At 45.1% G+C, this 17,530-nt stretch overlaps 1 protein-coding gene across 4 annotated transcripts in view; it reads left to right on the forward strand.

Moving 5' to 3' along the window:
- LOC138287794 (uncharacterized) overlaps positions 1-17,530 on the forward strand; it is a 560,811-nt gene that overhangs the window by 449,079 nt on the left and 94,202 nt on the right. For all 4 annotated transcript variants that reach the window (XM_069228627.1, XM_069228630.1, XM_069228629.1 and 1 more), the window contains exons 7-8: positions 1,277-1,326; positions 6,725-6,803. In XM_069228627.1, coding sequence (XP_069084728.1) covers positions 1,277-1,326; positions 6,725-6,803 — 129 coding nt within the window. The remainder of the gene's footprint in view (positions 1-1,276; positions 1,327-6,724; positions 6,804-17,530) is intronic.

The following is a 17,530-nucleotide window of genomic DNA, read 5'->3' on the forward strand; positions in this document are numbered from 1 at the left end:
AGTCAATCTTATTTTTACAAACCAAGAGATCTCTAACCTAGCCTATCTATAAAGTTCTTTGAATAGAGTATTTAGTGGAGGGAACATTGTAAACATACAATTCTTTTAGTCTGGCTGGGGGTTGACCCCCCAGATAATCAAAAGGGCCAGAGATAATCGCAAAACCATTTGAATGCATGTTTGCCACATAACTTGAGTGACACATGGCATTCCTAGGCCTATTGATTGAGAGCACGTGCTCTTGAATGCAAAGAATAAAAGCGAAAAAGGACACTATGAGGACAAGCCACCCCTCATGGCCACTGCCTATGTGCTGCTCCTGCTGCGTTGCTAGGGGGACATCATAATTGGATGGCGAGCCGTCCACTGTCTGATCAGTAAAGATTTGAAGGCTCAGACTAAGAGACTCATCCCACCCTACCTTTACTGTCGATTCCATGAAGCTCCTTCCTCCCTGGTATGCCTCTGATTCAGACATCGGCACTGAGCATCAGTGCCAACGCTGCAGCTTTGTTTCCAGATTATTGGGGAGCAAGTCTGTTTTGGTGATTTCATTCATATAGAGAGAATTATCTTTTGGTCCCTCCAGACATGTTCCTCTGCCGACTGTGCTAACAATCTTGAGTTGCTGCAGAGACAGGGTATGGGGTATCTTCCATGTCAAATCCGGTAGGATTTATTTAAATGACTATATTGTGCACCGTCCAAGTGACCCACTGTTTGTAAATCTAATATTATTTTTTTGGTCTCAACAAAACTGCATTCTACCAGGACTGGAGGGCCATTCTCAGAGCCTGCGCACCAGATTTCAGTGAGGACAAGTCCACGTGGGTATTTGGCAATGGCAATCCCCTCTGCAATTGGTACAGGTATGAGAATGTTGTTACCGTTCTTATAGGTATTAGGAAAGGAGGAAAGACCTTCATTGCTCTCCTGTACTGCGTCACCCTCTTCCAGGTAATGTGGAAATGTCGAGCTAATGGTGAGCTGCAGGTGACTTGGTGAGTGAGCAGTGGAATTTTTAAACAACAGTATCACATGTTTCCGTTTTGGTTTCGATTCCCAGTGATTGCTGTTTTTTAATTGTTGTACATTTACATTTTATATTTTGGATTCCTTCCTCCACCTGTGAAAAAAGCCAGCACTCAGTTGCTTCGAGTAACTGCTGAATTTCCAGCCGGGTCTAGGCTGTTATTTCTCTGCAAACCAAATGGTATTTTGTCTGAGAGAAATGATCATTGATTGACAAACGTCTGTTTACATTTTTGTACTTTAGATCGAAGAGTTCCTCGACTTTCCAGCGGTAGCTTCTGGCAAGGCATTTAGGTAGGTCGCTTTCATAAAAATATCGTATTGCTCTTTACGTCCTGCTTGGAATTACCTGGGCAATGACATGTGGTTGCTGGATTGAGCATCATAATACAAGCACTACATTCACACATCAGGGTGCGTCTGTAATGCAAAGGTTTGTATCAAGATGTCACCTCACAAAATATAAGATCCTGTTTATTCTTCCGATGCAACAGTTGAACAACCGTAAAATCAACAACTGGCATTCTAATTCTGAAAGCATAAATTACACAGATCAAGAAAGTGACATGAACATTCATCAGTAAGGAAAATCCTTATGAATTTTGGTTTAAGCATTCATTGTAACTCGAGTAAAAGCTACAAGACACATTTCCCTCATGGGCGTTGATTAACCAAAATGCTAGGAGCTAATGGAAAGGACATGACAATCTCTCTGACCTCGATGAAATCACAGAAAATGTTGTCATATGACCTCTTATCCCGAATATTCACTAGGAAGTGGTGACCTGACCTTAACCCTAATGATATCTCTATAATTGACTTTGCTGAAGTTTCATAATTGCATCTTTAGTATAACATAACACAGGTAAATGTCTATTTTAAACACTACCTATAAATTAATTACAGTGGTGTTTCCAGTAGCATATTTATTAGTGAGAAATCTATTAATTAGTCATAGGGTGAGGAAAAAATAGAGATAAAAAAAACAATAGCAGTTTAATTCATCTGAATTTTAATTGTTTTGACCCTAGCCTAATCACAAAAATAAATGCATTCGTAAACGTAAGTTTGATTGTTAATATCCTCAATTACACCTGCCAGTAACTCTCAATTGGACTCTTGCCATGTGTAAGCCCTTTTAAAGGAGTGGAGATTTTCACTACAAGTACAGAGTACATCGCAACCATAAACCCCACTCAAGGGGGTGGGACTGGCAACGGTCCTGGGTGTTTCAGCACACGGTTTGCCTTGCAGGTTTGTGGAAGTCCACCAACTAATACATTTATAAGCATTCATGAACTCCAACCATTCACCTTTCCAGTCTGGAAGGTCGTATTTTTACTCCAGCCAAGAGCAAGTGCAAATCTCTTTTCATGGCTAGCAGGAGTAAAAAGAAACCAAAAAAGTGCATTTGCAAAGGGCAGTCTAGTCCCCCTGTGTGGAGTTGTCTGTCATGAAGATCTCAGTACAGGGAGAATGATTTCCCTCGGAATCTGCATGGAAAACGTTGTTAAGAGCAAGTTTTCACACTGATCTAAATCAGCATTTGGGAATTCCAAAATGTAGTAAAACTACACTCAGATGTTGAGTTAAAAATAAGAATACAGTTTTACTGCTATTTTGTAATCAGCCACCATGCACTTATTATATACTATGCTACTTAGAGCTCTAGGCCATGCTCCCGTTTGTTTACAGAGGGAGATTTTAATAAGATTTTAACAAGATTTATATTCTTTCGTCCCTCTTCCTACTTTTTTAAATATGCCATATACCTATGTCATTATTTTAAAACTTCTACTTCGTATGTGTCACTTTTGAGATCGCACAAGCACATAGAGACGTTTTTTATGCTAAAAACCTGCAAATTGTTGTATCTTTAGTTTGATTCTAATTTTTAGCTGTAAGAATTTTACTGAAACATTTTATATATTAATTGATTATTAGATTTCTACAATATCCTGAAGGATTGTTACTTTGATTTATGATGAGCTATTGCGATTCTAACGGATTTTACATGACTATATAAGATTGTTCTTTTTCTTTTTGTAATTTTAAATGGTCCAATTTTTTTTGGATCAAATGTATTTAAATAATAAATACTATGCTACTGACATACATCACAGCTTATTGGTAGTACGTTTTGATTTATATTCACACCAAACCCACTGTCCACTCATGAGTAGTACAGAGAAGATTGAGTTCAAACATGTCAATATTGAGCATTCAATATGACATCATGTTGTTTAAAAAGGTTAAATTTTACTTGTTGAGTTTTTTATTTAATAGTGAATGTGCTTTGTGCTACTGAATTTACATATGTTAGAGAATGACAAAGGCACTGCCAATGGTCACAAGTGGAAAGTCAGGGGTAGCATCTGCAGCCCCTGCTGACCTCCTATAGATGTTCATGCTTCCCTTCCCCTGAAAGAACAGCGGAGTATGTCTTAGTCTTCACTGAGGAAAGCCCCACGTTCTGTGGAAACGAACATTTCCAAACTAGAGACTGAAAAGTTAATTCTGCATTATATTAAAGTTTAGAAAAAATACTTCATCAACGACACCACTTTCTTACTCTCCACAGCTGTTTGCCTCAAATGTGTAGGTATCATACGTACCTAGGTTATGTTTTAATGCACATTTATTTGACAGTGATAAGGATTTATCAAGCAATAACGCAGAGGGAGCACCTTGGTCTAAAAAAAAACACTCTGATCGCCTGCTTAGCCCATGAAGTGTTCCTTGGTCCTCCCTTTCCCTGGAATATTTCAAGTAGAACTATCTATAAAAATTATTTGACTACCGGAAATCGAAGTATATGAGCTGACACATAATCAATGAAGAATTGCGGTAGTCAAGTGTTGATCATGAAGACAGTCAGAGTCCCTTGCGGAGCAACACACAGTTGGGGTGATGATAAATATGGCATATGGTCCTTCATTGATATAATAGTGTTCCTTGTTTAATGGGCACTCCTCAAAAGATCAGAAATAATTCTTGATCAGATTCTGTTGTCTTAATGGAGAAGAGCACATAAGGTCTGCAAGAAGCGCTACTAAAAGTAGAAACTGTTTTGGTCTGTTCTTTTTTCTCCAGCAGAGCTCTCTAAACATGCCCAGACTACTGGTCTCCCAATGAGACATAGCTCTAATAGGTCAAATTCACAAGGCAATGTAGAGGAAAACATCCATCTTGTGTTAAATTTGGCATGTCATGCCTATGGAAAGGATGGCAGCCACACCACACACAAAGTTTACACCTTAGCTTATAGAGATGGACTTCATTATGGAGAACCAGACCACTCTAAAAATGCAGGTAACTGGTAGACTGCTGTCGCTGGAGTGGAGGTAAAAGGATCTGCATCTCTCAATACAATTCATGCCCTTCACCTTATCATACTTTGGTGAAGGGCATGAATCTACCATAGTGAACCTACCATAGACCAGGGGCGTAAGAGTCTCGCCCGCCACCCCTTAACCCCCAAACCTTCCCCCAGTCAGCAGTGAGGCACCAGTGAATAGTTAAAAAATACTGAGCCTGCCAGTGTTCAACATTGTCAATGGACTTTCTACTCAGTGTGGCCTGCGGGGACAGTGTGAACAGTGTGAATATTTCAAGACAATCCCCATGTTAACCTATGGGAGAGATAGGCCTTGCAACAGTGAAAACGGAATTGGGTAGTATTTCGCTAGCAGGACATGTAAATTTCACCAGTGCAAGTCCTACCTTTTAAATACACTGCACCCTGCCCATAGGAATTCCTTGGACCCACCTTAGGGGTGCCTTATGCATACTAAAAGGGAAGGTTTGGGTTTGGCAAGTGGGTGCACTTGCCAGGTCGACATGGCAATTTAAACCTGCACACACATATACTAAAATGGCAGGTCTGAGAAGTGTACAGGGCTACTCATGTGGGTGGCACAATTACTGCTGCAGGCACACTAGTAGCACTTGATTTACAGGTTCTGGGCACACAGGGTGTATTATACTAGGGACTTACTAGTAAATCAGATATGCCAGTCATGGATAACGAACTCGGATTCACCCCTTATCTGTCTGTCTGAGCCTCTCCTTGTCTCCAAAACTGAAACGCAATTCGACTTCCTTGGCATGGCTTGTGTGCGTTCTGACAAGCTACTTTAAAGCACCGTTCCCTGCCATAAACAGTCTCTTGTGTGGATTCCTATGGGAGAGTAAAGAAATACAAGCAGGATGTTTAGCATTATTGCAGCCAGAGCATTCTGTTTTTGTTACTATCTGGCCTTCATCTGTTGTCAGCAGGACCATCCCTACTTGCGCTTTCTCATACTTCGGTTGCTCATCTCTCCCCACTACTTCTGACGCTGTGGACAACACCACCCTGAGTCTACCACTCCTAGGCACAATGTCACCAACCAGATGTAGTGCTGAGACAGCAGTGCGTGCAAATAAAATACAGTAGTGGGTGGTGACCCTTAACAGTGGAGGGTCCTCGATCCGGGTGCCAGTCCAGTGGCAGGCACTGTAATAAATCACAATGCCTTTAGACTCACATTCCAAACCTTTTAATCGTGGCTCATTTTTATAACAGGCCATGACAGAGAGATCTGGAATTTCTCTTTTTGTGAGTTTCTCAAAGTGCCTGTCAGTGGGCCAAAAAGATAAAAATAGAAATAAAATATAAATAGAAAGAAAAATTTACTCACCTATGCTCCTTGTTCTTGTCTTCTCTGCAGTCAGTGCAACAGCACCTCATGGAGCCTCAGCCAGCTCCCCTCTCCAAATTCTGACACTGCTCTTATGCTGCAAAGCATGATAGCAGCACCAGGATTGGCTGGAGCGAGCTGCATCGATGCTGTCTTAGTAAAGCTGGGTGGAGAGGTTTACAATACCCATGTCAGACTGGCAGTCGTGAGACAGCCGGCCAAACTGACATGCGTAGTGTAAACTGGTAAAGTGAGCAGCACTCTCTTGCTGCCAGTGGGCAGCAATGCCCCACCCCAAACACTGCTCAGGCTGGGAGAAATACAAAATAAAACAGTAATTCATTGAATTGCCATTTCATTTTTCACTGTTGCTGCACTGGCAGCAGGGGTGGTGATGCTCCCCCGCCCTAATGGGGGGGGAGGCACCAGTGGTAATATTTTTAAAAATCTTCCTTGTTGCACTGTTGAAATTTGTTTGCTTAAATAACTGTTGAACATACATAATGCATTAAAATGTGGGAAATCTTATAGAAAGAGTTCACATTCAGAATTATTTTCTATACCTTCTTTCTTTCCCTCATAATTCTTTATTAAAATTAGTTTTAAAATGTGAAACTTGCTGCTATTTTTGTCAACATTTTCTCAGGGGTAAGACCACTTATAACTGCACTTATTTTAGTCAGGCTCGCTCCCTTGCTACCTAAATGTCATCCCCAACTTTTACACCCCACCACTTTCAAATATCAGCAGCCACCACTGCCCTGTGGGACCCTGTGGCCAACCGAGAAATGAGCACTCCTAGTAGCTAGTCTAAATTACAAATCCCTTTCAGTGACCTCAACGGTTGTCAAGCTCATAGAGTCAAAACAAAAGCCATGTCTGAGAAAGGCAAACAGGGACAGGATGGCACACGTTTCCTTGAGACAGAAAAACTTTCCTCTGCTTGGTATGTAAGGTCAATTATTATATGATCACACATTTCTGAAATGATGGTTACTTCTGTTTTTCAGGACTCTCAAAGAGCTAACAAGCTACAGTGACAGAGAGGATTTCGAAAAGACAGAATACAGATCTCCACCCTGCATGCCTGTAAGACTTTTACCTCTTTCAATGGAGTTTTAAGTACATCAGAAGTACAGCAATCACAAATAATTTTGCACGTACAAAATACTCTCACTTTTCACATTTTTGTGATATGAAATTTTTATTAAATGAAAAAGTAGTAAAGCAGGATCTTCATGGGAAATCCTTCTCTTGGAAATTATGACCAAAATTCTAAATGTTGAAATAATATAGATTAAAATGCTTCTTTACTACATACAATTTTAGAAAGGTATTGTATTTTCTTTAGTTACTTTCTTGTTGTGATAGTTTCCACTACTGTTGTGCTCGGTGTCCCAAGTCTTCTGTGGCTTTACCACTATACGAACTGTGAAAGAAAGCCACGTTTTCCAAATGCAGAGTTTTTTACAGGGTTGACATATCTTTGGGAATGCTCAGCAAGCATACTCGCCAGCATATTTCCATCAATTCAGGCTTCTGCTGAGAGTTTACACTGTGAAGTGTATTTTTGTATGTGTGATACTTTTGCAGCCGTTCTTATCTTGTCCTGCCATTGGTGAATCATTAAAGTTTTATATCTAGGAATTCATGTTGATGGTGTTTGCCATATGACTGTCAACAAATAAGTCAGGTGTCTGTTTTTCATATATAAATTATAGTCATATTTATTATTTTTTGATGCTTTCACGTAACACGGACCTCATATTTATGTGCAACAATAACGATAATTAACAATCACGGAAAGCCAGGCACTTAGGGCCTCATTTAGAACTAGGAAGATGGGTTACTCCTCACATTAGTGACGGACGGCCCATCCACCTAAATCTAAGTCCTATTGGATATAATGGGATTTAGATTTTGGATGACGGGGTATCCATGAGTAACCACTCCGCCGAGTTCTAAATCAAGCCCTTAGTCACAAAGAGAGTAGTTTAGATGGTCAGGCTGTAATTAGTCACCAGAGATAGAAGTTGTTCATTGAAATTGAATTGAAGGAGAATAGGAGGGCCTTTCGGTTTTGCTGAAGATTTCTTTAGCTCAGTTCACTAAGCGACCTACTGAGTGGCAGAATAGATTTTTGGGAGCTAGTGAACATTTCCGAAGTTCTCCTTGTAGAGCTAACACAACAGAGCAGGGCATGTAGTACAGGAATGTTGCACTTTTGCAAATAAACATTGTGAAGAGAAGCAAAGCATAGTCAGTGAGATTCGTGGGGTGTGAATATGAACTTTCTCAACTGCAAAAGTAGTGGGCTGCAGGGTGAAGGGTGAGATGATCAAGGCTTGGTTAGTACTGTTTCCATGAAGAACAAGGTTGGCACTTATTTGCATTAGGTGGGCCTCAGTGGAGGAAACACAGTAAGTTGGAATGCTATCCTGAGCGATTGACACAGGTTAGACTGTTTGCAGGCATTCATCACATCACCTGTTCAGTGTTTGATTGCCAGTAGTATGTCTAGAGACTAGCACAGCTATCCAAGCCTACTGCTGCCAAAACCTCCAAAAAGTAATACATTTGCAATCGTTCAATGAGTACTTCTATGCTTGCAGAATTACTTCTTTTTTTGGTAAATTGGTCACTATATATTTAATATCCTGATCTAAAAAATGAATAATTTAAAATTGACTGAATGCTCCATGTACTAAGCCCATGTCACAAATAAAGGAGGTCACACAGGCAAATTAATAGGACAAGCTGAGCCTGAATGGAGCCATGTGTCTGGCTTTGCTCTAAGACTCCGTGAATGAGCAGAGCCATGGAAACATTTGCATTTATACCATGCAGCAAACATAAGGGTAAAATTTGAAACAGTCTTTTCCAAATTATAAAAAGTGTATATCTTTGACATGCAGGAGTGTTTCACCTTAGTACATCAGATTATATCACTGAATAAGTAGACATTTATAGAAAGTGATAGTTTTTAGAAACATTTGTTGCTCGCCCCAGTACAACAATTGTTTAGTGAACTAAGAGGCAAGTCAGTAGCCAGGCAAACCCTGAACATGGCCCAGATTCTTCATATAGATGGAACAACTGTATAGACTAATACATAAAGATAAGAGGTGCTTGCACATGTCCTCAATGCAAGAATTTAAAAGTGGCCTCATATGTGATAATGAATACAAGCATTGGCCTAGCCAATATGTCTTGATTTGGGGCTTTTGAGTATTTAGCTGTGCAGCACATTATCCCGGGTGCTACAACATCGACTGTTACTTCACGTACCAACAACCAAAAGCCAATTGCCTTTCGGACCTTATAGGTGTTTAGCTGTACAGCACATTATCCCGGGATCAATACAATATGATGTAATGGTGTTATAAAAATAATTAAAATATAGATAAATGCAGCCACCTATTCCATGAAGTACAATTAATTTGATTTCCAGTTCCCTCCTTGGCACTAATATCAGGAATCCAAAATGCACATGACTAGTCCTGGGCATGTAAACAAACCAATAGATTTAAGCTTTGCTGGAAGGTGTATTTTTTCAACATAGTAAAATTGTGGCATGTTTGAGAAAAATAACGATAATGAGCGTGGCACACTGTTTGAAACCAAAAGGGTTTCCTTCGTTCAAAACTCCTCAATCTTCTAAAACAAACAAAGTAAAAATGTTAAAGTTACAGTACGTTAAAAAGGACTAATAAAACGTATGCCTTTAGAACCCAAAACAAATAATAACGGTGTGAACACAATTGGAATTTTAAAGAGCAAGCGTTAAAAGTAATGGGGGATGTTAGAAAGGGGGTCCTTGGTTGACAGTCAGGTTACCCCCTGTTCAAGCAAAGACCCTCACTCTAGTCAGGGTAAAAGAGAATCACCCTCAGCTAACCCCTGCTTACCCCCTTGGTAGCTTGGCAGAGCAGTAGGCTTAACCTCAGAGTGCTAGGCGTAAAGTATTTGTACCAACACACACAGTAACTCAATGAAAACACTACAAAATGACACAACACAGGTTTAGAAAAATAGGAAATATTTATCTAAACAAAACAAGACCAAAACGACAAAAATCCACCATACACAAGTCAAGTTATTAATTAAAAATCAAAAAAGAGTCTTTAAGTAGTTTTAAAAACACACTAGCGCTGCTAGAGTGAAAATGTACCTGGTGTGCGTCAAAAATAACCCCGCACGGGCGGGCGTGCGTAGAAAATAACTCTGCACGGCGGTACTCGAGTCAAAAATCCAGCCGCACGATGAGTTGACGATCCAGCCGCGCAGGTTGCGATCTCCCAGCCTCCGTCAGCGATGCTGCGCGTCGTTTCTCCTGCTCCGTGCGTCGATTCTTCGGTCGCGTTTCCTGCGAGCGTCGTTTCTCAGCCGCGGAGCTGGCGGCGCATCGTTTTTCAGCCGCCGATCGGATTCGCGTCGATCTTTTCCCGGCACGGCGCTCTGTGCGTGGATTTTCTTGTCTTTAGGCTGCCAGCTTCTCCTTTCAGGGTCCCAGGAACTGGATGGGCACCACAGGGCAGAGTAGGAGTCTCTCCAGAGGCTCCAGGTGCTGGCAGAGAGAAGTCTTTGCTGTCCCTGAGACTTTAAACAACAGGAGGCAAGCTCTAGATCAAGCCCTTGGAGATTTCTTCTCAAGATGGAAGGCACACAAAGTCCAGTCTTTGCCCTCTTACTCTGGCAGAAGCAGCACTGCAGGAAAGCTCCACAAAGCACAGTCACAGGCAGGGCAGCACTTCCTCCTCAGCTAACAGCTCTTCTCCAGGCAGAGGTTCCTCTTGATTCCAGAAGTGTTTCTGAAGTCTGTAGATTTGGGTGCCCTTCTTATACCCATTTTAGTCTTTGAAGTCACCTTTCTTCAAAGGGGACTCACACCTACTTGTGAAATCCTGCCTTGCCCAGGCAAGGCCTCAGACACACACCAGGGGGTTGGAGCCGGCATTGTTAGAGGCAGGCACAGTCCTTTCAGATGAGAGTGACCACTCCACCCCTCCCTCCTAGCAGAGATGGCTAATCAGGAAATGCAGGTTACACCCCAGCTCCCTTTGCGTCACTGTCTGGTGTGAGGTGAAAAACAACCCAACTGTCAAACTGACCCAGACATGGAATCCACAAACAAGGCAGAGTCACAGAATGGTTTAAGCAAGAAAATGCTCACTTTCTAAAAGTGGCATTTTCAAACGCACAATCTTAAAATCAACTTTACTAAAAGATGTATTTTTAAATTGTGAGTTCAGGGACCCCAAACTCCACATGTCCATCTACTCTCTAGGGGAATCTACGCTTTAATCATATTTAAAGGTAGCCCCCATATTATCCTATGAGAGAGACAGTCCTTGCAACAGTGAAAAACGAATTTAGCAGTATTTCACTGTCAGGACATATAAACCACATTACTATATGTCCTACCTTATCCATACACTGCACCCTGCCCTTGGGGCTACCTAGGGCCTACCTTAGGGGTGCCTTACATGTAAGAAAAGGGAAGGTTTAGGCCTGGCAAGTGGGTACACTTGCCAAGTCAAATTTACAGTGTAAAAATACACACACAGACACTGCAGTGGCAGGTCTGAGACATGATTACAGAGCTACTTATGTGGGTGGCACAACCAGTGCTGCAGGCCCACTAGTAGCATTTGATTTACAGGCCCTGGGCACCTCTAGTGCACTTTACTAGGGGCTTAACAGTAAAACAAATATGCCAATCATGGAGAACCAATTACGTACACATTTTAAACAGGAGCACTTGCACTTTAGCACTGGTTAGCAGTGGTAAAGTGCCCAGAGTAACAAACACAATAAAATCAGAGTCCAGCACACATCAACAACCTGGGGAACAGAGGCAAAAAGTTAAGGGAGACCACGCCAAGGATGAAAAGTCTAACACGTGTCCCCCCCAGCTAAAAGTGGGGAGCAACTACCCAACCTCATGGGAGTTCTCATCACTAAGGCGGAAGAACCTGGACAGACCATCAGCATTGGCGTGCTCTGTACCAGGACGATGTTCCACCGTAAAGTCCATCCCCTGTAGGGAAATGGACCACCTCAACAGTTTTGGATTCTCACCCCTCATCTGCATTAACCATCTGAGGGGCCTGTGGTCGGTCTGAACTCGGAAGTGAGTCCCAAACAAGTAGGGTCTTAGCTTCTTCAGTGCCCAGACCACAGCAAACGCTTCGCGTTCTATGGCACTCCACCTACGTTCCATGGGTAGTAACCTCCTGCTAATGAAGGCTACGGGTTGATCTAGGCCCTCTTCATTAAGCTGTGAGAGTACTGCTCCAATACCATGCTCTGAGGCGTCTGTTTGCACAACAAACTCCTTGGAGTAGTCAGGTGCCTGCAGCACAGGTGCTGTGCACATGGCAGCCTTCAGGGCATCAAAAGCGTTCTGGCAAGCCTCTGTCCAGATCACTTTCTTGGGTTGCTTCTTGGAAGTCAACTCAGTTAAGGGGGTAACAATGGTACCATATCCCTTAACAAACCTTCGGTAATATCCTGTGAGACCTAAAAAGGCTCTCACTTCAGTCTGGGTCTTGGGAGGCTCCCAAGCCAGAATCGTATCAATTTTAGGCTGTAGGGGTGCCACCTGGCCACTCCCCACCTGGTGTCCTAAGTACACCACAGAACCCTGCCCTATTTGGCACTTGCTCGCCTTAATAGTGAGGCCTGCCTTCTGCAGGGCCTCTAACACTCTCCAGAGGTGTTGCAGGTGTTCCTCCCATGTGGAACTAAACACAGCAATGTCATCCAGGTAGGCGGCACTGAACTCATCCAGTCCTGCCAACACCTGGTTGACCAACCTCTGAAAGGTGGCAGGGGCGTTCTTTATCCCAAAGGGCATCACATTGAAGTGGAAGTGCCCATCTGGGGTAGAGAATGCTGACCTCTCCTTTGCCCCCTCAGTTAAGGCAATCTGCCAGTACCCAGATGTTAAATCAAACGTACTGAGGTACTTGGCAGCTCCTAACCGATCAATGAGCTCATCAGCTCGGGGGATGGGGTGTGCGTCAGTCTTGCTGACCGCATTGAGACCCCGGTAGTCCACACAGAACTTAAGTTCTGGAGTGGCACCAGGAGCAGCAGCCTTTGGGACCAAGACCACTGGGCTGGCCCAAGGACTGCTGGAGCGCTCAATAACCCCTAGGGTTAACATTTTGGAGACTTCCTCCTTAATGCAAGCCCTGACCCTGTCAGTCACCCTGTAAACCTTATGTTTAACAGGTGCACTGTCCCCAGTGTCCACATCATGTGTGCACAGGTGTGTGACTCCTGGGATCAGGGAAAACAGCGAGGCGAACTGTCCCAGCACGTGGCGACAGTCCCTCTGCTGTTCCTCAGTCAGGGAGGGGGAGAGGATCACTCCCTCCACAGACCCATCTTTCTCTCCTGCAGACAGGAGGTCAGGAAGAGGCTCACTCTCTTCCTCCACCCCGTCATCTGTCGCTAGGAGCATGGATAGCTCAGTTCGCTCAAAGTGTGGTTTGAGGCGGTTGACATGTAGGACCCTCAAAGGGTTCCTGGGGGATTGTAAGTCTACCAGATAGGTGACCTCGCTCTTTCTTTCCACCACCTCAAAAGGCCCAGTCCACTTATCTTGGAGAGCCCTAGGCTCCACTGGTGCCATGACCCACACTTTTTGTCCAGGCTGAAACTCAACCAGAGTGGCATTCTGGTCGTACCACCGTTTCATATCCTCCTGGCATGCTTCCAGGTTCTCCTGAGCGAGACTCCTGAAGCGGGCAGTCTGGTTTCTTAGTGCCAGCATGTAGCTAAATACATCCTGGGGTGGTTTACTAGGAGCTTTCTCCAAAGCCTCCTTCACCAGACTGAGCGGTCCCCTCACAGGGTGGCCATAGATGAGCTCAAAGGGGCTAAAGCCAAGTCCCTTTTGAGGCACCTCCCTGTAAGCGAACAGAAGGCATGGCAAGAGGACGTCCCACTTACGCCTCAAGAGCTCTGACAGGCCCTGAATCATGCCTTTCAAGGTGCGGTTGAATCTCTCAACCAGACCATTACTTTGGGGGTGGTAAGGGGTGGTGAACTTGTAGGTTACCCTACACACCTTCCACAGAGACTTCATATAAGTGGATATGAAGTTTGTACCTCTATCAGATACCACCTCCTTGGGGAACCCCATGCGGGTAAAAACCCCCATCAAGGCACGTCCCACCACGGGGGCAGTGACCGTCCTTAGAGGAATGGCTTCTGGGTACCGCGTGGCATGGTCCACCAAGACCAGGATGAACCTGTTGCCCATGGCTGTCTTGGGATCCAGAGGCCCCACAATGTCAATTCCTACCCTTTCAAAGGGAGTACTGACTACAGGTAAAGGTTGGAGGGGAGCTTTGCATTTCCCCCCACTCTTGCCACTTGCCTGACAAGTCTGACAAGACCTACAATAAGCAGCTGACTGCTTGTGCATCAAGGGCCAGTAAAAGTGGGAGACAAGCCTCTTATAGGTCTTGTCCTGCCCTAGATGTCCTGCCAAAGGCACATCATGAGCCAAACCCAGTAGGAAGGCCCTGAAGCACTGGGGTACCACCAGCATACGAGCTGACCCAGGCTCAGGAACCTTAGGCTCACTATACAGGAGGCCATCCTCCCAGTAAATCAGGTGAGTACCTGGCGCCTCGCCAGGCGCCTGGGCTGCAGCCTGCTGCTGCAGCCCCTCAAGAGTAGGGCACTCCTTCTGCGCTGTGCAGAATGCTTCCCTGGTGGGTCCCCCTTCCTGCTGCCACTGTGACAGCTCAGGGACCTCCCCCAGTTCAGCCACCTGTTCCCCTGTAGGCTCCGGGGCATCCCCCTCAGGCTCTGCCTCCTCCCGGACCGTGGAAACTTCTGGGGCCGGTTTCCCATGCCCCCTGCCCTTCCTCTTCTTGGCGGTCCCCTGGGCCACTGTTTCAGGCTCCAGGGGCTCTTGACTACCCTGATTGGCTGCCATAGACCGGGTGGATACGCATACCCACCCAGGCAGACCCAACATCTCCAAGTGAGACCTGTGTTCCACCTCCTTCCAAGGGGAATCCTCCAGGTCGTTACCTAGCAAACAATCAACAGGCATGGTTGGACTCACAGCTACTTTCCAGGAACCTGAGACCCCCCCCCATTCAAAGGGAACCTGCACCACTCTGCAGAGGCGCTCAGAGTTGTCTACCGCAACTACTTGGTGAAGTACCCGGGGATCAATCTGCTCTTCAGACACCAGGTGACTCCTCACTGTAGTCACACTGGCTCCTGTGTCTCTCAGAGCCTCCACCCTCTGTCCATTGATGGTCACCCATTGCCTGTACTTCTTAGTGTTATCAGGCACTAGGTTTCTCTGGACCATCTCACTGTCCCCTAGTGAGACAAGGGTCATTTCTGCTGGTTCCCACCCACCTGAAACCAACTCCTCCCCAAGCGCTACACTGGCCAAACCCTGGGACGGTGCACCAGTGGGTGCCGGTGCACTTCTGGGGCATTTGGGGTCCCCCCTCACATGACCCACCTGGTCACATGCATAGCACTTACGTGGGGGACCACCTGCCACTGGCTTCCCTTTGGACAACCATGGCTTCTTTTCACTGGGGGGTTGGGAATCCTTACCCTGGGGATCAGTTTGGGGCCCTTTAGAGAGCTCCCCCTGTTTGCCCTTACCCCCCCCTTTCTTCTGAGAGGGACCCTGCCCACCCTTGGCGTGGTCTCCCCCATACCTCTTTTGGACCCTGGTGCTCTCCCAGCGGTCCGCTTCCTGTGCAAGCTTCCTGGGGTCAGTCAGCTTGCTGTCAATGAGGTGCTGACGCAGCTCTGGAAAACATGAACTGTACAAGTGCTCCCAAGCAATTAAATTGTAAAGCCCCTCATACGTGTTTACCTTACTGCCCTTCACCCAACCATCCAGTGACCTGCAAAAAGAATCAACAAATTCCAACCATGTTTGGGATTCCTTTCTCTTGTAGGATCTAAACTTCTCCTTGTACTGCTCAGGGGTGAGACCATACCTGGTAAGTAAGGCCTCCTTCATGACAGGGTAGGTGAGATCCTGAGCATCCCCTAAGGCTGTCAGTGTGTCCCTCCCCTCTGCCTCAAAATGCTTCCACAGGGCTGCCCCCCAATGAGCTTCAGGGACCAGGTTCATGTGGAGAGCTGACTCATAACCCTTGAACCACAAGCAGATATCATCATCCCTCTTATAATCCCTCACAAGGTCTTTTGGGATGTGTACCCTTCTCTCAGGCTGCACTGTAGGATTGCTGCCACCATCTCTACTGGACTGACTCCTCTGATCTATCTCTTTTAAACTGAGCTCATGAGCCATGGCTAACTTCCTTTCCTCAATGGCCAGCTTTCTCTGTTCCACCTCTAGACTGAGCTTTTTCAACTCCAATTGGTACTCCCTCTCTGCCTGTCTGTCCTGTAACTCTTCAGGTGTCAGACCCTTGGAGGATACACTGCTACTTGCCCTAGAGGCTCCTTCCCTGGGAATAACAGGCCCCCCAAATATACCATTCTGTACTGATTGCTCTCTCTCCTCATCCTCATCCTCCTCATCCTCAGTGTGCCCTCCAGTGCTTCTGGTTGTCACCCAGGCCCTCAGCGCCTTTTTCAGCTCATCCTTCTTGGAAGAGCTCTTAATGGGACAACCAAAATTTTTACAAAACTGCTTTAGCTGAGCCTTGTTATAACTATCCAATTGCTTCAGGTCAAAAACAGCTTCAACTGGTGCATCTCCAAGTAGAGACATGATAAAAGGTTAAAAGAGTGCAAAGTTCCAAATGCAGAAAAGCAAGTTCTCAAATGAAGTTCCAGAAAAGTCAATCACCGGATCAGCGAAAAAAGAAACTGAATGCAGAGCAAAAACAGTCCAAATAGAAAAAAACAAAAATCACAAGACTAGTAGTATGTGGTCACGTAGTGGTCTGAACTCAAACAGTAGTGTACACTTAATCACTGTATGTCAGGCACAAATACAAGTCCAAATCCCGACCGCTGATCACCAATGTTAGAAAGGGGGTCCTTGGTTGACAGTCAGGTTACCCCCTGTTCAAGCAAAGACCCTCACTCTAGTCAGGGTAAAAGAGAATCACCCTCAGCTAACCCCTGCTTACCCCCTTGGTAGCTTGGCAGAGCAGTAGGCTTAACCTCAGAGTGCTAGGCGTAAAGTATTTGTACCAACACACACAGTAACTCAATGAAAACACTACAAAATGACACAACACAGGTTTAGAAAAATAGGAAATATTTATCTAAACAAAACAAGACCAAAACGACAAAAATCCACCATACACAAGTCAAGTTATAAATTAAAAATCAAAAAAGAGTCTTTAAGTAGTTTTAAAAACACACTAGCGCTGCTAGAGTGAAAATGTACCTGGTGTGCGTCAAAAATAACCCCGCACGGGCGGGCGTGCGTAGAAAATAACTCTGCACGGCGGTACTCGAGTAAAAAATCCAGCCGCACGATGAGTTGACGATCCAGCCGCGCAGGTTGCGATCTCCCAGCCTCCGTCAGCGATGCTGCGCGTCGTTTCTCCTGCTCCGTGCGTCGATTCTTCGGTCGCGTTTCCTGCGAGCGTCGTTTCTCAGCCGCGGAGCTGGCGGCGCGTCGTTTTTCAGCCGCCGATCGGATTCGCGTCGATCTTTTCCCCGCACAGCGCTCTGTGCGTGGATTTTCTTGTCTTTAGGCTGCCAGCTTCTCCTTTCAGGGTCCCAGGAACTGGATGGGCACCACAGGGCAGAGTAGGAGTCTCTCCAGAGGCTCCAGGTGCTGGCAGAGAGAAGTCTTTGCTGTCCCTGAGACTTCAAACAACAGGAGGCAA

Source organism: Pleurodeles waltl, chromosome 4_1 (assembly GCF_031143425.1).
Source record: "Pleurodeles waltl isolate 20211129_DDA chromosome 4_1, aPleWal1.hap1.20221129, whole genome shotgun sequence".
NCBI classification, from domain to species: domain Eukaryota; kingdom Metazoa; phylum Chordata; class Amphibia; order Caudata; family Salamandridae; genus Pleurodeles; species Pleurodeles waltl.